The sequence below is a fragment of the Urocitellus parryii genome, chromosome 5, assembly GCF_045843805.1.
Source record: "Urocitellus parryii isolate mUroPar1 chromosome 5, mUroPar1.hap1, whole genome shotgun sequence".
Lineage (NCBI taxonomy): Eukaryota > Metazoa > Chordata > Mammalia > Rodentia > Sciuridae > Urocitellus > Urocitellus parryii.
The window spans coordinates 93914048-93936460 of NC_135535.1; the positions used below are offsets into that span (position 1 = coordinate 93914048).

The window sequence follows — 22413 nt, forward strand, 5'->3', positions numbered from 1 at the left end:
CAAAGGTACCAAAAACATGCACTGGACAGAAGATAACATCTTCAACAAATGGTGCTGGGAAAACTGGAAATCCATATGCAACAAAATGAAATTAAACCCCTATCTCTCACCATGCACAAAACTTAACTCAAAATGGATCAAGGACCTAGGAATTATAAAATAGAGACTCTGTGTCTAATAGAAGAAAAAGTAGGCCCTAATTTTCATCATGTGGGATTAGGCCCCAACTTCCTTAATAAGACACCTATAGCGCAAAGATTAAAACCAAGAATCAATAAATGGGATGGAATCAAACTAAAAAGTTTCTTCTCAGCAAAAGAAACAATCTGTGAGGTGAATAGAGAGCCCACATCCTGGGAGCAAATTTTTACCCCTCACATATCAGATAGAGCACTAGTCTCTACAGTATATAAAGAACTCAAAAACCTAAGCACCAAAAAATAATAATAATAATAATAATAATCCAATCAACAAATGGGGCAAGGACCTGAAGAGACACAGAAGATGATGTACAATCAATCAACAAACACATGAAAATATGTTCATCATCACTAGCAATTAGGGAAATACAAATCAAAACCACTCTTAAGTTTTCATCTCACTCCAGTCAGAATGGCAACTATTAAGAAGAAAAACAACAGTAAGTGTTGGTGAGGATGTGGGGGAAAGGCACACTCATACATTGTTGGTGGGACTGCAAATTGGTGCAGCCAATATGGAAAGCAGTATGGAGATTCCTTGGAAATCTGGGAATGGAACAACCATTTGACCCAGCTATCCTTCTCCCAGGACTATACCCAAAGGACTTAAAAATAGCAGACTACAGGGACACAGCCACATTAATGTTTATAGCAGCACAATTTATAAGAGCTAAACTGTGGAGCCAACCTAGATGCCCCACAGTGGATGAATGGATAAAAAAAATGTGGCATATATACACAATGGAATTTTACTCAGCAATAAAAGAGAATAAAATCATGACATTTGCAGGTATATGGATAACACTGGAGAAAATAATGCTAAGTGAAGTTAGCCAATCCCAAAAAAACAAATGCAGAAATATTTGCTCCGATATAAGGAGGCTGACTCATAATGGAGTAGGGAGGGGAGCAGTATGGGAGGAATAGATGAATTCTAGATAGGGTGGAGGGGTGGGAGGGAAAGGGAGGGTGCAGGGGATTAGCAAGGATGGTGGAATGTGACAGACATCATTATCAAAAGTACATGTAAGAAGACATGAACTGGGTGTCAACATACTTTATACACAACCAAAGATATGAAAAATTGTGGTATATATGTGTAATAAAAATTGTAATGCAAAAAAGTACATGTATGAAGACATGAATTAGTGTGAACATACTTTGTACAAAGATATGAAAAATTGTGCTCTATAAGTATAATAAGAATTGTAATGCATTCCGCTGTCATGTATTTAAAAAATAAATAAAATCAAGAGTTGCTGAGAAAGAAGACCTCAGGATTTAGGTTGAAAGGAAAAAAAAAAAAAACAGTATGGAGGTTCAAAAAAAAAAAAACCTAAAAATATAACTAATTCAATAATTCCACTACTGGGTATATATCCAAAGAAATGCAATCAGTATATTGAAAAGATATCTGCCCTCCTATGTTCAATGCATCATTATTTATAAAAAGTCAAGATACAGAATCAACCTAATTATCATCCAATGGATAAAGAAAAGTGGCATACACCTATAAAAAGAGCTACTTAGGAGGTTGAGGCAGAAAGAGTATAAGCTCAAAGCCAGCCTCTGCAATTTAATAAGACCCTGTCTCAAAATAAAAAATAAAAAGGACTGGGGATGTAGCTCAATAGGAAAGCACTCCTGGGTCCAATCCCCAGCACCACATACAAAAAAAAGGGGAATAAAGAAACAAAGAAAATGTGGTACATATAATGGAATATAATTCAGCCTCAGAAAAGAAAATCTTGTCATTTGTGACAACAGGGATGCACCTGGATGACATTATGCTAAGAGAAATAAACAGGCACAGAACAGGAAGAACCTCACAATACTAACTCATATGTAGAATCTAAAACACTCAAAAGCAAAGAATAGAAGGCTAGTTACTAGGAGCTGGAGGGATTGGAGAGATGTTGGTTTAAGGATACAAAATTTCAGTTAGAGAGGAAGAATATGTTCAAGAGCTCTAGTGTACTACATGGTAACTACAGTTAAAAATAATGTATTGTAGTCTTGGAAACCACTAAAAAAAGTAGACTTTAAAGTGTTCTCACCAAGAAAAATATACACGTTAGGTAGTATATGTGTGAATTAGCTCAATTCAACCATTCTACAATGTACATACACTTCAAACATCATAATATATACTATAAATGTAATCTTAGCCAATTAAAAATAAATTATTTAAAAAGAAAAGCAGGGCTGGGTTGTGGCTCAGCGGTAGAGTGCTCGCCTAGCATGTGTGAGGCCCTGGATTCAATCCTCAGCACCACATAAAAATAAATAAATAAAATAAAGATGATATTGTGTCCAACTAAAAAAATAAACATTTAAAAATAAATAAATAAAAAAGAAAAGAAAAAGTAAGAAATTAGATAAATCATTTAAGAAAAGAAACTTATGTTCCCAGAACTAAAGGAGTATTAGGTTTACAAACTGAAAAAGTATAGGCAATTAGAAAAGGGAAACCAAGACAGCTCTGGTCAGATTTAGTTATATGTTCCTACCCAGCCACAGGGGAACCAGAAGCCCAATCCTTTCATATGTTTAGAAGGTAAAAAAATGAAAAAAAAAATAGCAAAAGTATTCATCACTACATAACACATTTTATAAGATTTTGGTTTTCTGGTCAACCTCATTATGTTCAAAACAAACCAATTTTGTTTACAAAACCACATCCAAAAATATAGTAGCTACTGATGGGCTTGTGCCGATTTAATTGAGTAGGTAAAGCAAACATTTTATTGTCTTCTACAAAATTCACTCTTCTTTGAAAAGAAAAGAAAGAAGGAAGAAAGGAAGGAAAGGAAAGGAGAAATATACCAAAGCATAACACTATGAAATTTCAGAACTCTAAAGATAAGGAAATTTTCAAATGTGGTCAAGAGATCACATTACAAAAAGCAGATAAAAATAATATCAAGTCAGGTGCAGCGGTGCATACCTATAATCCCAGCAACTTGGAAGGCTGTAGCAGGAGGATTACAAGTTCTAGGCCAGCCTCAGCAATTTAGAGAGAGCTTAAGCAATTTAGTGAGAACCTGTCTCAAAAATAAAAAGGGCTGGGTATTTAGCTCAGTGGTGAAGTGCTTGCCTAGCATGAGCGAGCCCCTAGGTTCAATCCCTAGCATTCAAAAAAAAAGAAAGAAAGAAGAGCATCAAATCTATCCATAGGAACAATAACTAAACAATGTAAGAACACCTTCTAAATCCTAAGAAAACATGTTTCAGCACAGAATTCTATACTTAGCCAAACTATAAATTAATGTGACAGAAGAATTAAAGCATTTTTTTAATATTTGAAGCTTTCACTTCCAAGGATTTACTGATGACTGTGCCCCACCAAAATCAGAAAGAGAAACAAGAGGAAGATGTGGTAATAAGAGAGCCAAAACAGTAGTCTGAAAGACGCCCAACATGCTGGCAAAGGGAATGTCCAGTAACACCAGAGAGCAGCAGGCACAGGGAACAGCTAGATTTGAAGAGAGTGGAGGGGGGCTGGGAATATAGCTTGGTTAGTAGAGTGCTTGCCTTGCATGCACAAGGCCCTGGGTTCAGTCCCCAGCACCATAAAACAAAAAAAAAAAAAAAAAAAAAAACTTCATGAGCTTGTATTTGGCAAAGGATTCTTAGTTCTTAGTTGAAGAGAGTAGAGGACCTGAGGAGGGATGTCTCCAAGAAAAACAGAAAACTGATCAGTTATCTGGTCTTTCTCAATGCACCAAAAAGAGTTTCACTGAATTAGACATAACTACACAGAAAACCAAGCGAATGAGACCATTCTCAGGAAAGAAAAAATTTGTATATGCAATGCAATCACATACGATATGGCTTAAATATGAATTGATACTGATATAGTCCTAATTATAAAACAATGAAAATTTATCTAACTGAAATTATATAACAATTAATTACTATGATGACAGAATAGGAAGGAGAGCAAGGGGGACAGAGAAGAACTATAAGAGAGCTAAATATCTTCCACAGCAGAAAGTCAATAGGTAACACTGAAAAGTTAAGAATACCAGTAAAGGATATAAAACTAGAAAAAATAGCTGCTAATGGAGAAAAGGAGTTGTGTATATAGAAAGGTGGAGCTAAGGTTTGCTGTACTTGCTGTACATAAGTCTTACAGACTTATGTCTTTTTAAAAGATATAAATGTATATTGTCAATAAAAATTAAAATAATTTCAAAGAGAAGAGGGAAGCAAGCCTCGTGTTCTCTCATAAAAGGGGGAGGCCACCTGTTCACACTTTTTTTTTCTCAAAAGGATATTCTCAGATCAGCTGACCAAAACCAATTAGGAATGAAGAGTTTAAACTCATAGACTGTAACTAAAAACCCAACTTTACCTTGTGTTCTTATTTGCACAATACTTCCTCACTCTACTACTTCCCCCAAAAGATTTGATGCCGGGCATACATTTAAAATTAAGGATCCATGATATCTCCTTAAAAATTCTTCAAACTCCATCCTGCTATTTCATATTTTCCCTCCATTTCAAAAGTTCCCTTAGAATATATACTATTAAGAGTATATACTATATATATATGAGAATATACTAGAATATTCCTAAAGAATGGAACTCCTCCTCTTGTAGACAATAAGGACTTGTATCATGGGTTTAGATCATGGCTGTGATCTCACTGTGCCCAGATGCTTTGCTCTGTGAGGATTGAAGAGAGCATCTCCGAAGCCAGAAGACAAAAAGTCCTTTGCAATTTCTTTCACACTCTACCTAGGTTTCCTTTGCCTTTATGAAATGACTCATTTTATCAGCCCAAGTCAAATAAAATTTCTTCAGCCTCTCTGTCTGTACTGTGCCAGACACATAGTTAGGATCCATATGGGTTCATACATGTTTGTGAAATCTAGAAAAGACATATACACAAACGTACTTAAATAACCAACAATGTTGTGAGTCAATCCCTGATCTGATCATACTTCTAAAAAACTGTCATCTAAAAATCAGTCTATTTCATGCTTTTCAGCAAAATTAATATGTTTAATAAAATTAGTAACAAAAAAAGTTTCCATCACAAGACATTTATTTCACTCTCAAGATCTTGTTTTGTTACTCTATGCTCTCTGGAAGACACACCAGAGAATTCCCAAACCACATTCAGATTTCCAAACATGTAGTCTTTCAACTTAATGGACTCTAGGAAACTTCTGATGAGCATTTCTCCAAGCCCCTAAATGTGCCTAGTATTCAGAAAGAGTCATGAGACCACAGATAAATTCATCAGTGCTGGAAGACTCTGGCCCCCTGTCGGGTAAAGATTCAATTTTCAACCCTTTGAAAACTTTGATCAATTACCCTAGGAGCCCAGAGCTTCAGAGAAATCCTATGTAACTCCTCCCTCTTAATGAAAAACTTCTCTCTCAGTGAAAATCTAGGATGAAGGACTTTCCTAAATTAAAATTTTAGAATGTCCAAAAATGCTGTCTTACTGAATTCATAATATCAGTCAATAGATATTATTCATAAAGCTGCTACTTCTGCTGAATGTTGTACTAGCCACGTAAATCAGAGTCTGCAAGGATACTTATATGCTAAAAGAGAATTGCCCAAAATTAATCCTGTGAAAACATCATAAATATTATTGAAATGCTCAAAAATGGAACAAACTAAATACTACTAATAAAATTATTTTATTTAAACTTAAGTAAAAATGGTAAGCTCCAAAAAATGGTTAAGTACGATATTAGAAATTTAAGATTATATAATATCTATGCCTATTTTTCTTGAAACTTATTCCCCCATTACCACTACTTTAGTGGTATGTCCTACTATCACCATACATTATCTCATTTAAATATCATTTCAGGGAAAAGTTATTATATTTACTATGAACTTAATATAATACCTGCTCTCTCCCAGGAACAATTCCTTTTAAATGTTACCTATAAGGTAAGATATAGTAAATTATGAATAACATTTTATAAGGTTGTTAACTTTCATTTCCTAAAATTTGTTAAGTTCACAATATCCTAATACCTAATCTTTTCATTTTTTAAATGACCTGAGAATTGCAATTTTTCTATTAAAATTTATATATTTGAATTTTGAAGCCAATTTTTAGTTAAAAAATGAGTTTATTTTAGTAAAAAAAAAAAAAAAGAAATTCTACTATTCTCAAGAAATCACATATGAGGCCCAGCTGGACAGCACATACCCACAATCCCAGCAATCCAGAAGAAGTTTGAGGCAGAAGTTTCACTTCATTACAAGTTCAAGGCCAGCCTAGGCCACATAGCAAGACCCTGTCTCAAAAATAAAAATAAAAAGGGCTAGAGATCCAGCTCCATGGTAGAGCACTCCTGAATTCAACCCCTAGTACCTCAAAGGGAGAATGGAAGGAACAAAAGAAAGAAGAAAGAAAAAAGAGTCCTGTAGGAGCCCCTGCCTCTGATAATTTAAAACTCATAATATGGCACTAACAAGACTTACTAAATGAACACCTATGCTATGGTCTGGCTATGGACTAATTCAAAGATGTTGATCATAAAAAATATCAGAAAAAAAACAGAATTTGGGATTGAAAAATTCCTACAGTAGAAAATGATGGACAGCAACTCAATGTAAAGGTATTGAATACAATTCCTACAGTATCCCAGCATACAATGGGGCTTTAACTGTCCCAGACCCTTTGAATTTCTCCCTCAATACCCATGTTACATTCCAATCTGCAAATACCTTTGTTCACAAGCAGTTACTCTTTAGCTTACAGGTCAGAATTCTTCAAGATTGTGGGTAAAGAGAAGGATAAGAAATTCTCATCGTGGCTTACTGCCTTCTAGGTACCATGCCAGTTGTTCCACACATAACACTTCATTTAATATTTGCAATTACTCCATGACCTAGCTTTCATTAATCATATTTTTAAAATATGAAAACTCAAAACTCGTACTTAGAAGAAATAGGATTTGAATCCCAGGTATTAACTTGAAAGTCCAATTTCCTTTAAAAAAAAAAAAAAAGAGCTACATTTAAACAAATGAATAACCATGCCACCATATAGATTTATTTGCAGAAAATTTTAATCAAGGTATCCAACAACTACATAACTTCATTCTCAAACTGGGATAAGAGAACATCCTTTGAAACTAAAGTGAGCTAATTTTGAAAGAAAAAGAGAAAAAACCGTATTGTGCAGCTATTGTACATATTATACTTGCCTATATCATCATCTCACTAACCTTTGATTTGCAGAAAAAAATTAAATGCTCTCTAGATCCCTCCTTACCAGTCTCATGCTCTCCAGCAACACCTTTACTATGCTTAAATATATATTTAAGCACACACATAGGCAGAAGGAGCCTGAGATGTAGGTGTACCCCTTAAACAGCAGGCATCTAACATGTGCTAAAATTCTCTAACTGTAAGCAGACAGGGCTTGAGTTTGATATTGTTTCCAAAAACAAACAGAGCCCCGCTACATTATGGAGCACAGTGACTGCCAACACTGTCTGGGAATATCTGTTCTGAACTGAATGAGAGTGGCAATCGCCACCTGCTGGGTACTGATTCAAAACATTGCTTTCCCACAGCACCTGATCTCCTGCAATTTCTCCTCAGGAAGTTCTTTTGTGGCACAGGTTTTGACAAGGTGGCTGGTTTTCCCATTGCTTTCAGATGTTCTGTGACAAGTTATCAAAAACATTTAAGCACCATCCTTCTTCCAAAGAGAAGTCATTAGATGTGCCCACTCAGAAGTTAGTCTGAGTTAGTTCTACAATAACTCTGTGGCATTCTCCCTTGTGTAGCACCACAGGGACACAAGCATGCCACTGTTGCTCCAATGACCCAAGTGAACCCAAGCAGAGGCGAAGTCATATGACCAGGGTAGTTCTCTAAAGAAGCTGGATCTTGTCCAATTTTCACAAAGAAGCCTGTTCCTGTCTTCAGGGCAGAATTTAACAGCGACAGAACCAGAAAGCTGAGAAAGGTACTTAAAGTCAGATGTACAAAGAAACAGTGGACACAAATCAAAATGGCAAGATTGCAGGGATAGCAAGTAGGCTCCCCACAACCAAATATTCCCTTTGGTTAAATAGTTTAAATAGTTAAAGTATCATTCCCCTCTTAAAGTTTTCTTTTCCAAGAAAAGTAGCTCTTTATACCATCAGTTTTTCCTACCTTAGGAGGAAGTAAATTTTCTATTCTCCAGCATTTAATAGACAGTATTTAATAGAGAAAAGCACCCTGGAAGTTGACTCCTAGAGGTGGGGAAAGCCTACAGCAAGAAGCTGGTGACCCAGAGACAGAATTCCCCCTACTTCCTAAGGGCTCTCCCTAACATCAGCTGACACTCAACTATTCAGAGGTTAAGGATCCACATCCCTAGCCATTTCCTGTTCTTCTCACTCTACACCCATATCACGTATACCACACAAACCAAAAGGTAAATATATAAACACTTGAATTTTAAACACTTTGTATATAAACACTTTGTATTTTTGTTTCTTGTTTTTAAATGTAAGGATGCTAGGGGCGTAGCTCAGTAATACAGGACTTGTCTAGCATGTGTGAGGCCCTAGGTTCAATCCCCACAACTGCAATTTTTAAAAAAGACAAGAGAAATTGGAGAAAGTTTCAAAAAAGTGGAAGGATGTAAGCTTGACTTCCAAGGTCAGAGATAATCTCAAACAGCAGAGAAGATAATGTCCATCGGCATTCCAAACAGAGCAACAGCCCCCCAAAGAATAAAACCAAAGACCAAGCCAGCCTAACAAAAGCTGAGTACCTGAGAGTACATATGTGGAGGAGAGACAGAGGTGGTAACAGGAATGGGGTCACTTCAGAGAGTGAGCAAAGTATGTGGGCTTGATTCATCAGGTCATATTCATAGGCCATATTAAGTTCCTAGAAAAGGCAGCATGAGACTGGTAAACAGGGATCTGAAGAGGATTTTTTTTTCTGCAAATCACAAGGTACCAAGACAATGATGAAAGTCATATATAATATATAACAGTAGCTATTCAATACATCCTTTTTCCTTTCTTGAAATTGAACTTTAAAGTCAAATCCTCATGCTTCTACCTATGATTTGTGACTTTTTATACTTTAAAATGGGACAAATAGCCAGGCAAGCTGGCACAGCACTGTAATCCCAGCAGTTTAGAGGCTGGGGCAGGAGGATTGCAAGTTCAAAGTCACCTCAGCAACTGAGCAAGACCTTCTTAAAATACAAAATAAAAATGAGCTGGGGATGTGGCTCAGTGGTTAAGCACTCCTAGGTTCAATTCCTGGTACCAAAAAAACAAGTGATAAATAAAGCTAAAGAATTTAACCTTTATTTATTTTGTTTTTTATTGGTGCTGAGGATCAACCCAGTGCTTTACCCATGCTAGGCAAGCATTCTACCACTGAGCTACAATTCCAGCCCAGCAACTGTGAATATTAAATGAGGTATGGAACAAGTGGCATGGTACCTAGAAGGTAGGGAGCCACAATAAGACCAAAATAAGTAGGTACCACAGAAGAAGTCAAGGTATCTTAGGAGACCAATGGTAGAAAATCCAACAGAGAACAAGCAGACCTACAAGGAAAAGGTGAAATAATGAAAGTAATTATTTCAAGAAGACAATATAAAAGCAATTGGAATTATGAATAAGGCTACCATCTATTTATTGCTCAAGAATTATTTAACTCTCATATAATATTCTCATATAATATTCATACTATATTCTTCCTGGTTGAGACTAGGTCCATTCTATAGCTCAGAGACTAAATTAAGTATTCAAGTTCACACAGTACCTGTCAGAGTTATAACAGAAACACAAGTATCTATGATTCCAAGACCCAAGTTATTTCTAGAATGCTGTATAAATGTTCTTGAGAGTAAAAAATATACTTCACAATCTGATTACTTGACTCACAATTTTCCAGAACTTATCAAACATTTCTATTTCCAGTCTTGAGAATTCCCACCTGGTTAACTTAATTTATATACTTGCTGACATTATTTGGCTACTCCCACCAACTAATTCATTTCCTTTGGCTAAAAACAGACTATAATAATAAGTAAAAATACATATTTTTAATAAATAAGAAGATAAATAAATTTTGTTCTATGTGAAAACAACAATAAATTAAAATTTAACAAAACCCAGATGTAAAAAAACTAGCTATGATGCTACCATTGTGATTTACGTGTATGACAGAATGAGCCTTCCTAGGAATAGGAGGAAGAGGTGCATCAACGACATATTTTTATGGAAGAAACATTAAGATTTAATCAATACTCTGCCAGGCAGATGAACAAATACAAAATAAAGGCTCTACTCACATAAAGATTTATGATACATTCATGAAACAAGAGAAGGAAAACATAGCAAAGTGTTCAGTCACATTCAATCAATAAAAAATGGGGGTAGGATATAAATTGACCACTGGAACTTTGAGTCTTGAAATCCAGAGGACTGCGCTGGCCAGAGAAGGAAGAAAAAGATCTGAACTCCAAGACCAGGTAACACCCCTGATTTACAATTCTACTGGATGACCATTCTAAGTAATATGAAGTCTCAAAGAAATTCAGAAACTAGAGGGATTCTCAAGATCATCTGTCTGGTTTTTGTTTTGAGGACACTGATTTACAGCAGTTTTAGATTTATAGCAAAACTAAGCAGAGGTACAGAATTTCTACATATGCCTTGTCTCCACACACAAACTGCCATTATCAACATCTGCCATCATAGTGGAACTGATGAACTTGTAATGTGTCTGTTTGACAAATTTGGAAAATACAAGCCAGCAAACTGAGGTCTTCTGTGTAATGTCAATGGCCAGGTACCACCAAAAACTAGGACTCCTGTACCTGGGTACCAGTCCTGCATTGGTCCTAATCCTGTATCTCTCCCAGTTAAACCACAATGCATTCAGACTCTCTGGCATTCCTTCCACAAGATGTCTAATTTCAACTTGATTTGTTAAAGTAACTATTGTCAAGCAATAAAATGATTTAACTTTAGGACATAGAAAGAACTTTACTTTGAGATGTTCTTGAGCATTATCAGCAACAATGCCTATTTTCTGGACTTCACATGCTACTCACATGACCCACAAGTTCACTATATTATGTAATTACTAGCATAACACTATACACAGTCAACCACAGTATTCATCTGCAGACAAAAATTATTATTTTTTTCTTCCTGGAGGCAGAAATATGGAGGTGTTTTCCCTGATAAAACTCCTATTATATGCCTAAGACATGAATCATGCCTTTTTGTTTAGTGTATCCACATTGTATATGCTACTTGCCCTTTAGTCATTTAGTAGCAGTCTTACTTATCAGATCAACTGTTGCTGTACTGGATGCTTGTGTTCAAGTAACCCATACTTTAAAGTAGCCTCAAAACACAGGAATAGTGATGTTGGCAATTCAGAAATGCTCAAGACAAACAATAAAGTGCTTCCTTTAACTATCATCTCACATCATCATAAGAGTAAGTATAATACAATATTTAGAGAGAAAGACTGCTTTCATATAACATATGGCATATTGTTATAATTGCTCTATTTGTTATTCTTAATCTCCTTCTGAGCCTAATTTTTAAATTAAACTTTATTATAGGTATGTATTTAGGTACTGGAAAAAAGGTTTCAGACATGACACTTGGGGTCAGGCATCCCATAGATAAGGGAGGACTACTGTACTTTTAAATGAGTATCCAAGAGTTGCAAAGTTGACTAGTCAATCATTTCAAATAGGGCAACCGCATATCCTGTTGGTGGGAAAGTTTGCTTTCCTTAAAAAAGAGCTCTCTCTCCAAAAATATTTTAAAATTTGATGAGAGAAATAAAGCATCTCAAGGTTTCCCCAACTCCAGTAGTTCTTATATGCTTGATGAAGACACAGAGGGTAGTAGTTGTTCTCTATGTGTTCAATGAGTGAGTCTGAGGATATGTAATACAGATAAGGTATCCAAAATGTTTGATACAAAAAGTGTTTCAGATTTTGAATTTTGGGGGTTTTCAAATATGTGCATATACACACATACATAATGACATATGTGGGGGATGGGATCCATGTCTATGTATAAAATTCATTCATGTTTCTATAGTTTTGGGGGTTTTATTGTTTTGGGGTTTGTTTGTAGTACTAGGGAGTGAACCTAGGGCTTTACACATGCTAGGCAAATGTTCTACCACTCAGCTACATCCCAGTCCTTATTGTGATTCATATATGCAGAGCGTGAGGGTAATTTTATACAATATTTTTTAGTGCACCTCAGTGTAGACTACAAGTAATCATATGAAGTCGGTTATGGAATTTTCCACTTCTGGCATCATGTCAGTACTCAGAAAGTTCTGAATTTTGGAATATTATGAATTTTGGATTTTTGGATTAGGGATGCTAAATTGGTAATGACTGCTTAAAGACAAGTCCAAAATTTTTTTGAAGGTAAGGAGAGGGTCAGGGAAACTAAACTTTGTAGAGATACAAAACTAAAATAAATGGGATTCTTCCTTGGAAAATTAACAGAAGCACTGAAGTTTCTCCATACATACTGAAAGAAATAATCTCCCTCAAAACTGCAATACATACAGCACAACTGAGCTCCTTCATCCATTGCAGTGAAGATCATTACAACTTCTTTCCCTCCCCAGAGTCCACAACACAAACTTAATTCACAATATTCAGAGAAAATAAAAATATTTTCCCTCCCAGAGAACTAATTACTTTTTGCTGGTAAACAATCTCATATCTACAGCTAATTGGAGATCCTTAAATACTCCCATGTCAATTTCCAAAATGATCATAAAGAACACCGTATTTCCATCAGTCATTGGCATCTTTGAATAAAGCATGCTTCTTGTTGGATACTGTGCACCTCTCAATAGGTACTTACATAACTGCCTCACCTCCTGATCCTTCTGATATGCTTTCATGTCCATTTTATCAAAATTTTCTCACTTACTTCAATCAGAAAATAAAAGATTAACTTCTCCCCATATTTGCTTACAGAAATTTTGCTTACTAAATAGAAAAATGATATACATAGATATAAAGATAAGAATGACAGAATTTGTCAAAATGATATAAAGTAAAGAGTCTCTGAATCTCTAATTAATCTATGACTACAGCTTACATCAGAATTCTGAATCTGCAGTGTTCATGACAGAGTTGTAGAATGCAGGTTCCTGGCCTTCTCCCCACAATGCAAACAATTAAAGCTATTTGGGGCTCAGGAATCTTCATGTTTAACAGGACTCTCAGATGATGCTGATATAGAAACACAGAAGGATGGTAGAGAAGGAGGTAATGCAACAGATTAAAGTCAATCAGAGAGAGCCTGAGTTTCAAATTCAGTATTGTCTCCAGTCATGTGATCATAGATTTAACTTCCCTAGGTTTCAGTTTACTCCTCTGTTAACAGAAGGAGGTAGGACTGATAAATAAGATGCCTTCCTGCTACAAAATTCTGTTATATGTTTTTTTTAAGGTAGCATTATAAATGTAACACTCTTAAATTTTCTTACAAAATAGCATTTGAAATGTTTGTAAGAAGCAATATTTACTAAAGGATTTCTACATTAGAATTTAGGGGTCTTGCAGTGCATGGCGGCCTGTGCCTGTAATCCCAACAACTTGGGAAGCTAAGGCAGGAGGATCTCAAGTTCAAGGGCAGCTTCAGCAATTTATCAAGGTCCTAAGCAACCCAGTGAGATCATGTTTCTCAAAATAAAGAATAAGAGACGGGGATGTCAGTAAGTGGTTAAGCACCCCTAGGTTCAGTCCCTGGTATCAAGAAAAGAATAATAGTAATTTAGGAGTCTCTGTACCTTAAGCATGCCAGATACCTAGTTCAAAGTCAAATTGTACATACCTGCACGCATGCACGCGCACACACACACACACACACACACCTATCTATCTTGAATGTTAGGGCAGGTGTCCACAAAGTGTTCAGCTGAAAAGCTTATCAGAATCAGGGATAAGAGCAGTTAATTAGGATATTTTTCCAGATTTTAAAGACAACAATTTGACATCATTAACCACATTCTAAAAGAACCTGGCACCAGCTAAGTGGCACCTTTTTAGGAAGTAATTACCAGCAGCTACTTTTATCTCAGGCATTGCTTTGGGGGAGAAAGGCCTGACTATACAGAGAGCTAGAAGTTGAAACCCGAATGTCTCAACATTTTAAAAAATCTGTACAGTTTGCCGGAGCTGAGATTAAACATTTATCCTTCTCTTGCAACCACTTTGGTTTCCAGGGAACTGACTGTTACAGCTCAGGCAGGCTGAGGAGCGGTACATCCGTAGACACACAACACACAGCAAAGTTGACTGAAAATTTTCAAAGTGTCTTTTTATGCCTTTAACTCAAAGATGAACACATTTCAAGGTGACCCAATCCTCAAGTGACAGACAGTGTTTTAAAAGGGCCAGAACTCTCCACTTAAACAATTTCTAGTGACATGTTTAAATCACATCCTCAAGGGCTCTGTCTGCTGTCTCATTTACTAGTCTTTCTTTCCTGGCAGAGGCATCCCATTTTAAATGAGTGCTTGAAGTTTGCCTTCCTTCCTAATAATTAAAATCCACAGAGCTCAGCTGCTTTTAAAAAATGTTTTTTAACTTAGCAGGCACCATGGAGGACTTTTAATTATTTAATTATACAACAAATTCAAATTATTTCTTTATAGTTTTTCTATTTATCAAAGCAAGATCAGAATAACAAAAGATAGCTTACAATCAAAAGGTAAAAGACTTCAAAGTAGAATGAAAGTAAGCTTTCATAAAAGGATGTACCATTTAAAATCTAAAAATGTACACAGCCACTATGTTGACTCTGTATGTATTTCATACATAGAAGGATTTTTCTTCACTAAAATATTCTTAGCCACTATAATATAATGAGAAGATTACATCAAAAATCTGAAAATTGGGTTTCCTATATTTAATGAAACATGCCAGGCTGCTTTTGCTTAGTGTCCTTGTACAAGTTATTCCCTGCCAGAAATATCCCTTCCAAAAAAAAAAACACCTCCCCTGGACTGTCAGTGACTTCATCTTTATCTTTCCTACCATGTTTCTATTGTCAGCTTTATCATAGTGTATAATATGATTTACAAGAATGAGCTCAGGGATAGCAGAAACCAGGTTAGTCTCTCCTTGGTATCCATTACCAAGTGCCAGAACACTAGGCACTCCACATTGAATGTTCCTATGTGTATAAAAGTAAAATTTTAAATTTTATTCTGGCCCTTTTCTCCCTCCCTTCCTAAGCAAATACCCTAAACCAGTGGGATAAAAATGAGGGAGGTGAACAAGACAGGCATTTGAACCAGGTTGGAATGGGGATACCCCACACCCAGAGTGGGTTTATAGGAACCCAAACAGGTGAAGAGGACACCCACACATGGGGCAGCTCAGAGTCTAGTCATAAGGAGAGATTCTGCATGAAGGGGCTGCCAGATAAGGAAAGTAAAGCCTAGGCAGGCCCTTGAGATCATCCACATGGAAAGGCAGCCTGGCACAGAGGGCCACAGACAATGACTAGGGTAAGTGGGATGGATATCCATGCAGACAGCAGCTTGTTGCAAGGGGGTGGAGGGCAAGCAAGATGGGGAGAGCTGGCCAACTCAGGTGTCAGAGTCTGAGACAGTTAAGAAGAAACTTGACTGGGGGTAGAAGAAGTGTGGCCCTGCATGAGGAGAGTTTCATATATGAAAAGGGAGAACGATGGAATAAAACCTATAGTGTTGGACCAGAACTAGACACACCTCTTAGTGAACTCTTGGCTTTCCTGATATAGAGAGATACTGATAGAATAATAATAGGTAGATACAGAAGTAAATTTGTGTTGCTGAACACGTGCACACACATCACACGAGTACATACACATACATTTTTCAATTCTGCTAACTGAGGGGCTTAGGAACAGGGACATCCCAGTTACTACAGCATACCTAATATTCAGAACTTAGCTTCTTAATATCATTATCCACTGAAAAAATGTTCCTTGGCGAACAGGCTCCAGTATGGGAACAGAAAATTTAAGATATGCTTGAAACACCTTGAGACAGAAATGAAGAAATGTAGCAGTTGGGGGGAGGGACAGCTACGGAAGAACAGAGGTACTTTATAATTAGAGGGGAGTGAAAGGAGAGGTGGGTATATGGAAAAAGGAATGATAGTAGAATGAATCAAACATTATTATCCTATGTGCACATATGATTACACAACCAGTGTGATTGTACATCATGTACAACTGGAAAAAAGAGAAATTACACTCCATCAATGTATAATATGTCAAAATGTATTCTACTGTCATATATAATAATAATAATAATTTTTTTTTTTTTAAAAAAGAGGGGGCTGGGGATATAGCTCAGTTTGTAGAGTGCTTGCCTCACATGCACAAGGCCCTGGGTTCAAGCCCCAGCACCACTAAAAACAAAAAAAGAAGAAGAAATGTAGCAATTGGACATGATAGCACACAACTATAATCCCAACTACTCTGGAGGCTAAGGCAGAAGGATCACAAGTTCAAGGCCAGTTTGAGCAACTTAGTGAGATCCTGTCTCAAAACAAAAATAAAATTAAAAGGGCCAGTGATGTAGCTCAGTGGTTTCAATCCCCAGTACTAACAAAAAAAAAAAATTGTTTTAATTAAATTATTAAAGAAAGAGAAAGTGGGACATGGTGGTATATGTTTGTAATTCCAGCAACTTGGGAGGCTGAGACAGGAGGATCACAAGCTTAAAGCCAACCCTAGCAAATTCAGCAAAGTCCTAAGCAACTTAATGAGATTTTGTCTCAAAATTTAAAAAATGAGCTGGGGACGTGAGTCAGTGATTAAGTACTCCTAGGTTCAATTCCTGGCACCAAAAAAAAAGGAAGAGAAGTCAGCTAGAAGGAGCTACTACTATCAAAATCTGAAAAGACTTGAGTATTAAAGTAAATAATAATAGTTAACAATTATAATTAATTGGGAAGATAAGAAACCTCAAATACATAATAACATAAATAAATAACTGGGCTGGGTTTGTAGCTCAGTTGGTAGAGCGCTTGCCTAGCATATGTGAGGCACTGGGTTCAGTCCTCAGCACCACATTAAAAAAATAAAATAAAATGAAAGTATTGTGTCAATCTACTATAAAAAATACTTTTTAAAAAATTGTAATTGAATAAATAACTATTAATTAAAGTTGGCAGAGGAAAAAGATACCTAACTAGTTTCAAAGTACCTACCATAAAATACATATTAATTACAAAGGCTAAAACTTAACTTTACAGTGGAGTAACATGGCAGATACCATCTTATTCAAGTGATCAAAATATCACCAATTATGAGACCAATCAAAATCATGTGCTACCACCAAGATGCAATGAGAAAACAGCATAATTTCTGTGGTATTCCTGGGAAAGAGGCATAACTTATATCTAACCACAAAAAAATATTAGCTTATAAGCAGGAAATACTAAAGTATCCAGGGTTGGTGGAATCCAATGTCAATCACGCATTTTCCTCAAATGGTTCAGAGGGAAAAATTCTTTGTATGGTATATGAAACTCTGCTAAAGGTTTGAGATTGTTTCAAAGTTAAAAAAATTATTATTATGGCTTATAATCACTACTCCATGAGAGAAAAATAAATCCATCAAGATAAATATCACAGGATAGATCACATAAAAATAAGGACATTTTCCTCATTAGGAATCATGTACTTTGACTCTGTCAAAGTGATAATATTGGCATTGGTATCTTACTACTGTCTAATCTGCTTACTCCAAGTGTAGCCAGTTTTCCAGTTTTGGATCTTTCAGAAAGATCTAGTTCAGAATTACACATTGCCTTTAATTGGCCTGTCTCTTTACAAAGTTGATGTTATTTTATTTGGACCTTTATTCCTTATTTTGTTCACTTATATGCGATGCTGAGAATTGAACCCAGTGCCTCACACACGCTAGGCAAGCATTCTACCATTGAGCCACAACCCCAGCCCCCTCAACTCTTTTTATTTTTTATTTTATGACAGGGTCTTGCTAAATTGATTAGAGACTCACTAAATTGCCGAGGCTAGCTTTGAACTTACAATCCTCCTGCCTTAGCCTCTCGAATCACTTGGATTACAGGTGTGCACCACCACATCCACGAATATATATTGTAAGTATTAAGAAGAAAAAACATTGACATAAACACAAATTAATCGATTGCATTGTTTAAAAAAAAACTCAAGTTAACTGCACTTGAGAAATTCCTTGTAGAAATCTAAAAATTTTCAATTCTACTTGACCACATGAATGAAGAGTTTTCACACACTTAGTAAAGAATATGCTACCTTATTCTTTTAAGTAGAGATTGGTTTTTTTAACTCAAACTTTTTTTTTTTTTTTTTTTTTTTTGGTATCAAGGGATTGAAGCCAGGAGTCTTTAACCACTGAGCCATATCCCCAGCCCTTTTGTGATTTTATTTAGAGACAGGGTCTCCTGGAGTTGCTTAGGGTCTCCTGGAGTTGCTGAGACTGGCTCAGAACTTGGATCCTCCTGCTTCAACCTCCCAAGCTGCTGGGATTATAGGCATGCACCACCACACCCAGCTAAAGATAAACTTTAATGTCCTCTATCTCAATAATTATGATAATGAATATTCTGGAAAGATGATATTAGTCATTTCTCACTTGAAATTCACAGATTCCTTAAACTGTTTACATCTTGTGTACAACTGAAGAGATATTCCACTTTCCTCAGAAAACTATTAAGAATACGTTTGAAACGAAGCAACACTAGGTCCATCTTTTAAAAGCCTCTTGACACACCTTTAAGACAAAAGTCACAAAACTGAATTTTAAAAACATTTAGAAAGAGGAAGAAGGTACAGTACTTTACTGAACCTGTCCCCATGTTGGGGCCCAGGTGGATACCCAAGGTCCCCAAGCAGGAAGTAATTCTAAGTTTATGCCTTCATTCAAGGATATTTCTGAGGGTCATCTGTGTTACAGAAACTATTTTAACCAAGTGCCTGGGATACATAAGCAAACAAAAGGAAGATCACCGCCCCTGTGATACCTACATTTTAGGCAAAATTAAGAGAAGTCTAGGAAAAGAGAGAAGATATCCATTAATTTTAATAGACCACAGAAGGTGTAATAGGAATAGGGAGGGCCACAGAGATATGATAGAGTGGTTCTCAAAACTGAACTTAGAATCACTCAGATGACTTGGTAAATCTCAGAATGCTGGGCTCCACTTTCTAACATCAAGATTAGAGGGTCTATTCCCCATTTGGAAAACCTCTTGGTATGTCCAAATGCCATGCTAAAAATTTTTTCATTGCAGGGTTTTTATCATGAGGGTCAGATTTCATCTCAAATCTTTTTATTTAAGTCCATGAACTAGAAGTATATATAGTCCACTAAAATAAACATTACAATTATTAGATCACGAATAATTCTAGTCTTTCTTGTGCCAACTGTATTTTCTAAAATTTTTACAATAAACATCAATTTCTTTTTATAAGAAAGTTAATTCATCTAAAATATTAGCTGCACTGTTCATTAAAAGGATTTTCAATTACAAAACACTATAAAACTCATCAATCAATACTATGAATAAATTAATACTGAATGATTTTCCCCTAGTAAATAAATAATTCAAATAGCTTACTTTAGTATTTGAGGCCAAATCTCTCTGAATTAAAGGTAAATACCAGTTAAGGAAAAACTCCCTTGCAATATATCTGATTTTAATGAAGAAAATAATAAAAACAAAGCTATGATCATTTAAAAAGGGGCATGAAAATCACATTTATTCTAAAAAGCATTTGTTTTGTCTATACAATTATTCTTCAACAAATAAATGAAAGTGATTCTAAATTCTTGCAAACTAAAAGTAACAATACTTTAATTGTATTACTTGAAAGAAAAATCTTAAAACTTAAGTTTTGGGGAAATTATGGCATATCCTCATTGTGACCTAGTCACATAGCCAGTATCCTTGGAAATACCAAAACACTACAACTCTAGCCCCCATCCATCTTTCAAGATCTTCCAATCTAGCAAATACTCATTTGTTGTTAAAGTTTATTTTCCAGAGATAGAACTTCTTCTGGAGAGGAGTGACTAAAACAGAATGTAGTTCATGAAGAAATTAACTGTCTATAAAAGCAGATTTAGACTCTAACACTCAACAAAAATTCCACTCTTAAAGTTACAATTGTTTAATAAGAATCATCATTTTTAAAGTACCTCTATGAATTTTCGAAAAATAAGTCCCTGAAAACAGAACTTTCTTACACACTATTATTTATTTAGCTCTTACTATGCACCCACGATGTACCAATTTACATGTATCTTCTTATTTATTCTCCAGATCATGAGGTAAATACCTTTGTAATAACTATTTTACAGATAAAGAAACTTGGAATGCTGTAAAAAAAAAAATCATATCGCTAATAAGTTAAAGATTCAGAATATTAAAGCTAGCCAAGTTATATATTTAAACCACCAACCTTATGTGAATTACAAATTTTTCGTTTAGGAAATATAAAATAAGCTTTCTAACCAGTAACATCTGAACTAATACCAATAAGAGGAAAGACGGAAACTGGAGGTGTACCTCAGTGGTAGAATGCTTGCCTAGCACATGCTAGGCAGGGCCTTGGGTTTGGACCAGCAAACAATAAGTGAAAAATGGTAAAATACAGGCCCTTTTACAATTTTGATAAACAGCTAAGATCATACACAATTTACGATGCTATATTTTTTGCACAGAGCCATGACTACTTTTCCAACCAGCCTGGTACCTGGGGGAGAAAGGCCATTTTAGAGAGAGTTATGTTAAAAATTATTTTTAGAAATCCAGCATTAAATCGCATACGTATTGAATTAAAAGGGGGAAAGCAGAGTTTTTGTCTGGTTTTATTTGGGGTTTTGCTGTTGTTGGCCACCAGAGAGTTAAGAGGTGAACTGCTAGGGCGAAAGATGCAAACCAATCCTTCCCCACTCCTCCCGCTCACAGGAACCAGGCGAGGGCGCCCAGGCCACGGAGCTCAGGGGGCTCCGCCTCTGCCTAGGGTCGCCGCCGCCGGCGCCACCGCTTCCCGGCCGCCGGGAACCTCTGCGGACGCTCGGCCGGCGTGGGCCCCGCGCGAAACACAGCGGAACGGGAAGCGCGGAAAAGAAAGGAGGCGACCCGGGGGCCCTTACCGAGCTCGGTGCCCCGAGTGTGAGCAGCCATGACGCTGGCCGCCACGGCGCTGCCGGCCACTGCGCTCCCGCCGCACTTCGCGTTCAGCGCTTCCGCCTTCGGCCCCTCTCGCGCCGCCTAGCCCCGCCCCCGCCGCTCCCGCGACTCCAGCCTCCGCAGCACGGTCTGGCCTCTGCCCTTCCCTGCCCCAGGTCCTACCTTCCTCGGTGCCCTACTACCCCGCCCCGGGTGCGCGCCCCCGGCACTGCCTAGCTCCCGGAAGCAATGCTCCCAAAACCCGTTTAAATTGCTAAGCTGGACTCGATGGGGTAGACCTGTAAATTCCAGGAAATCGGGAGGCTGGGGAAGGAGAATCTCCAGTTCGAGGTCAGCCTCTGCAATTTATCAAGCCCCGGTCTCAAATTAAAAAGGGCTGGAGATGTGGCCCAGTGGTAGAGCACCCCTGGGAACCTAGAATAACCCAAGAAAAATAAATTAGCTGAAGTTGCCCAACTGCGCTGAAATATATGTATATAAAGGAACTTTTAACTGTAAAATTACATGACAATAGGGAAGAGGAAACCCCTACCCCACCCACACACGTAGCCCTCAAATTCTGTCCAAGCGCCTGAGCTCTAATCTGAAATGTCATCAGTGATCCTTTAGATATGTGAGAGCAACCAAGGAGCAATCCAGAGCACCAAAGCACACTGTGACTTCTGAAATCCGTGAAAGAACAGCTATGTGGCCTGAAAAACCAAGGGCCTAAGACAGACCTGGTTCTCAGCCTAGCTCCAATGATAATTAAATATGTGATATGGCACAGATCAAGCACACTGCTGACCTTCCTTTTCCTCATCTGTAAGAGATAATCTTGACAATTTTTTTGATCTCTAAACTTCTTCAATCTCTAAAATTCTATGATTCTGTGATACTAAGGTTGTCTGGTGGCACTCAACAACTTCATCTTAAGTTACTAGCCAATTTATCTGCCCTCATAATCAGAGGCATCGAGTTCTATGGAAAGAGGAGGAAAAAAAAAAAACTCTCATTTGTGGC

The 22413-nt window shown here is 36.8% G+C and overlaps 1 protein-coding gene across 1 annotated transcript in view; it reads right to left on the minus strand.

The window, feature by feature from the left end:
• Dera (deoxyribose-phosphate aldolase) overlaps nt 1-21471 on the minus strand; it is a 110726-nt gene extending 89255 nt beyond the window's left edge. The window contains exon 1 of the mRNA XM_026391924.2: nt 21375-21471. Within this exon, the coding sequence (XP_026247709.1) occupies nt 21375-21405 (31 nt within the window). The 5' untranslated portion in view covers nt 21406-21471. The remainder of the gene's footprint in view (nt 1-21374) is intronic.
• Nucleotides 21472-22413: the final 942 nt, after the last annotated feature.